Raw genomic sequence first — 4,039 nt, 5'->3', positions numbered from 1 at the left:
GCTGAGGGCGTGGGTGGTGGGGGGGGGGGGGGGAAATCAGAAATTTGGTCCATCTCCCTTTTAAAGAGAACTCTGGTCATTTTTGCTACTACAGCTTGTACTACTGTACAGAAAAAAGAACAGTTCTACTGCTCACAAATGCCTCACTGTACTTTCAATATTCTTGCACACAAAGGCTTTGCAGTTTTGCATCGTTTCTGCGTCATATATGTGACAGGCCTTTTCAAACAGAAAGGACCATCAGACATATTTGAGACAACGATGGTATAAGCTGTATGTATGACAATCAATCCCTAACCAGTGCTAAGAATTTGTAGAAATACCTCTGTTATCTTCAAAAATTATATTCTTTGGAAAGCAAGTTCAGAACAAGTGAAAAACTTTACTCACCATTGCAATATTCATTCTGTATAAGCATATGATCATCTTCCGCCCATGCAGAGTAGTACCTTACTACGTGAGAATGCTGTCCCAGAACTGCATGTGCGTAGACCTCCCTTAAAGCATTTTGCCTGTTACAGTCACAAAAAAACAGCACACAAGAACATTAAGTGAAATCAGTCCAATTTCAGCTTGATACTGACTTGCCTAATCTGCTTGTCACTCAAGTTAACAAGGATGAGGATCTAGTTGGGAATGTATTTTTTCCTTTCATATCTCAAAGGATCATCACTGCAATTTATTCAGACAGATAATGGCAGCTCCTGCCATTAATGCAAGTAAGCATTATCTTTATTTTTCAGGTGAGAACAGTATGTTTCCATGCAGAATATTGGCACAAACATCTGCTAGGAGAAAGGCCAAGAAGCCTTTTCAGAAAAAAAAGAGTAGTGATTTGAAACTGTATCTGGTTTACATTTAATTCATGTATATTTATACTTTTAAACACCACCTCTAGACACCAATGCAAAGAGACATGGAAGGAAAAAGCACCAAGGTGACTTTTAATAGCTGAAACTACTCACTCATCCACGGAGCCAGCTAAGGGTTTCTTGGATCGCTTTATTGCATAAATACAGCCATCAAGCCTCTTCACACATTTAAACACGGAACCGAATTCACCAGATCCAATCTTCTCCAACTCATGAAATTCGGTTGCATACCGTGACTTCATATTGCTTTCTGTTATTATCCTCTGCAAAGATGAACAAGGAAAATACTTACATCTGCAGATACAGAAACTGTCAAGCTTCATATGAAGTTTTAATTATTAATTACCTTAGCAGGTCTCACAGTTTCATATTCAGGCTCTCCATCACTTGCTTCCACGTCCTCCCCGCAAGAGCTGAAATTCACACCAGTTACTTGTGCAGAAGTAACATGGCTTAAGTAAACATAAAACTGAAGCCTAGCAGCTGTGGATTTCCCCGAGATCTAATTCTCCCATCATGGTAAGCACAAACTCATAAAAGTAATTTCTTTCTTCATGTTTTGTACTAGTACTGAATGTTTTTCCCTCAAGAAAGACTGTGCATAGCTCATTCAGTCAAGGAACAAGGATGTAGGACACAGCCTAGCCTAGCCTATCCTCTTTGTATACTAATCACAGTATCTAGTGCTAAATGGTTATTTCACAATATCACACATCTCAAAGCAGATAGTAAGAGCTGTATTATGCATCACTAACCGATCTAAAAGGAAAAATACTTTCATAGAAGCAATTTGTAACAAGACCTTTGAAGCTGATAGTTCTGAAGATAAACTTAACAAAGGAAGATACAAGTAACTCACTCATTCCGGTGTGTTCTCTTCCTCCTACGAATTCTTCCTTCAGAGTTGCGAAGGAATATGGACTCAGGAGTGAAGGGATTGATGTTCACATGAGGTGTTTGTCTAATACATTCTTGCTTGTCCGATTTCTCAACATTCCTAAATAGAGAGCCTCCTCGAAGTTTGACTGAGCTGGAGCCTCCTCCTTGTGCTTTAGAAAGCAAACTCTGCATTTATTAAAAAAAAAAAAAAAGAAGGGTGAAAATAGGAACATTTATAGCCTCAATATTGCTTTAGACATAAACAGGTCATTCTTGAAAGCCATCACTACAATATTACCTAATCAAAATTAGCATGAGTTGTTTAAATACCTGCATTTCCATCAATAAAAATTCCAAAAGTAACTATTAGGCTCTACACTCCACACAAAACAGTTACATGTACACTGAACATGAAAATATTTTTTTAAAAGCCAGGAAAGACTGTGAGAGCAGTGTTTTCTGTCTTTAATCACGTCATCACCTAAACTTCTTCAACAATCCTTTGTCCATAAAACAAAGATTAAACTCATGAACCATCTCATGCTATATCACCATGATTTTTACATACAAGATATGGAAAACTTCCCTATCTTCCAGTACCTGAAGGGGCCTACAAGGAAACTGGGGGGGGGACTTTTTACAGAGGCCTGTAGTGATAGGACAAGGGGTAACGGGTTTAAATTGAAAGCGGGGAGGTTTAGATTAGGTATCAGGAAGAAATTCTGCATGGAAAGGGTGGTGAGGCACTGGAACAGGTTGCCCAGAGAAGCTGTGGATGCCCCATCCCTGGGAGTGTCCAAGGCCAGGCTGGATGAGGCTTGGAGCAACCCGGTCTAGTGCAAGGTGTCCTGCCCCTGGCCAGGGGGTTGGAACTAGATGGTTTTTAAGGTGGTGGAACTGGATGGTCTTTCAGGTCCCTTCCAACCCAAACCATTCTGTGATTCTATGAAATTAGATCAGACATAGGAAGTTACCTTTTGTGACAAGATGAAAAAAATAAACAAATGAAAGGTTTAATGCTGATGGAACGATCCCCATTCATGAGCCTACAACAAATTGCTCAAGAAATGACAGCACTGTTCTGCTGTCAGTTTAATATCCAAACTAGATCTTTTGGGGGGTAATTTGTCATACCAGGCATTTTTCAGGCCCTTGATAAAACCTCTCCGAGTGAGGATGCCAACTTCCAACCCAAAGGATCAAAAGTAGAAGTATTATCTTACCCTGGTAACACCTTACAAAACAAAATAATGACATAACTAAAGCATAAACCACCACGGGAAGAAGGTTCAATACTTGGGAATCTCAAGACGACTCCCCAAATCCAGGCTAGATTAGGACCTTTAAATCACTGCGCGTCTCAATACACACTTCAGTATTTCCACTGGATACCTTAGTTAACTGAATCTTCCAGATTCCAAAGATAACCTGTCCAAAATAAACCATGTAGAATCTGGGCACCTAATTTAAGAATTCCACTGAACCGCAGTGTTAAGATCTTGTTTTTAGTGTCACAATCCACGAGACACTTGCACCTCTAAAGCATCTGCTCCTGACTTGGTACATAGTGATCACTGATTTTACTACTGCCAAACATGTACCACTGATTTCTACCAGGCTGTGGAATGTGTAGAAAACCAATTAACAAGGTTGAGACGTCAGTCAGTCAGTCGTTTACACCCTATAGAGCCCCGGGAGATAATCCCCCGATTACTTCTAAAGGGCTGTACGAAAACTAATGAAGGAAGCAAGCCCATTATCACTAGATTTAAATTCGCCAGACATTGTTTTACTCGAGTGTCGAGTTCGCAAGTTGAAACGACTTCCGAAAGCCTGTTATTAACAAAGTTAAGAGCTACCTATCCCTTTAACTTTCAAGTCCATCAGCGTGACAGCATCGGGGACTCAAAACAGCCTTTTGCATTCGATGCATGGAGCCCATCAGTAGTACTGGGAGAGGACACAGCGATTCACTGACACACGCGGGAGCGAATTCCAATCCAAGCTTTAACTCTTTGGTTATAAAGGTACAAATACCCACAACACACTAAAACCTTTATTTTAGTTCAATATTCTGCTTTCACCTTTTAAAAATATTTCCCACAAAATAGAACACAAGCAGGGTACTGATGTATTTATCTAAGTTTTATCTATATAACGAGAAAAACGTACTTATGAATACGGATTTTATACATCTACGGGGAAATCGTTCCACGCCCCCGTCCCCCTGAGGGACAAGCGCGCCCGAGTGAGGGTTCGCCGCTCGCCCCGGCCGCTGCCCGCCGGCA

General features: G+C 40.6%; 1 protein-coding gene across 1 annotated transcript in view; it reads right to left on the bottom strand.

Moving 5' to 3' along the window:
• The window catches only part of WEE1 (WEE1 G2 checkpoint kinase), a gene marked incomplete at its 5' end in the record, with an annotated part of 6,360 nt that extends 4,423 nt beyond the window's left edge, over positions 1-1,937 (bottom strand). The window contains 4 exons of the mRNA XM_010147248.1: positions 391-512; positions 966-1,135; positions 1,219-1,285; positions 1,732-1,937. Coding sequence (XP_010145550.1) covers positions 391-512; positions 966-1,135; positions 1,219-1,285; positions 1,732-1,937 — 565 coding nt within the window. The remainder of the gene's footprint in view (positions 1-390; positions 513-965; positions 1,136-1,218; positions 1,286-1,731) is intronic.
• Positions 1,938-4,039: the final 2,102 nt, after the last annotated feature.

This window comes from Eurypyga helias, unplaced genomic scaffold (assembly GCF_000690775.1).
Source record: "Eurypyga helias isolate BGI_N326 unplaced genomic scaffold, ASM69077v1 scaffold19042, whole genome shotgun sequence".
NCBI lineage: Eukaryota > Metazoa > Chordata > Aves > Eurypygiformes > Eurypygidae > Eurypyga > Eurypyga helias.
Note: the sequence above shows the minus strand (reverse complement) of the source record. Positions and strands in the feature narration are given on the sequence as shown.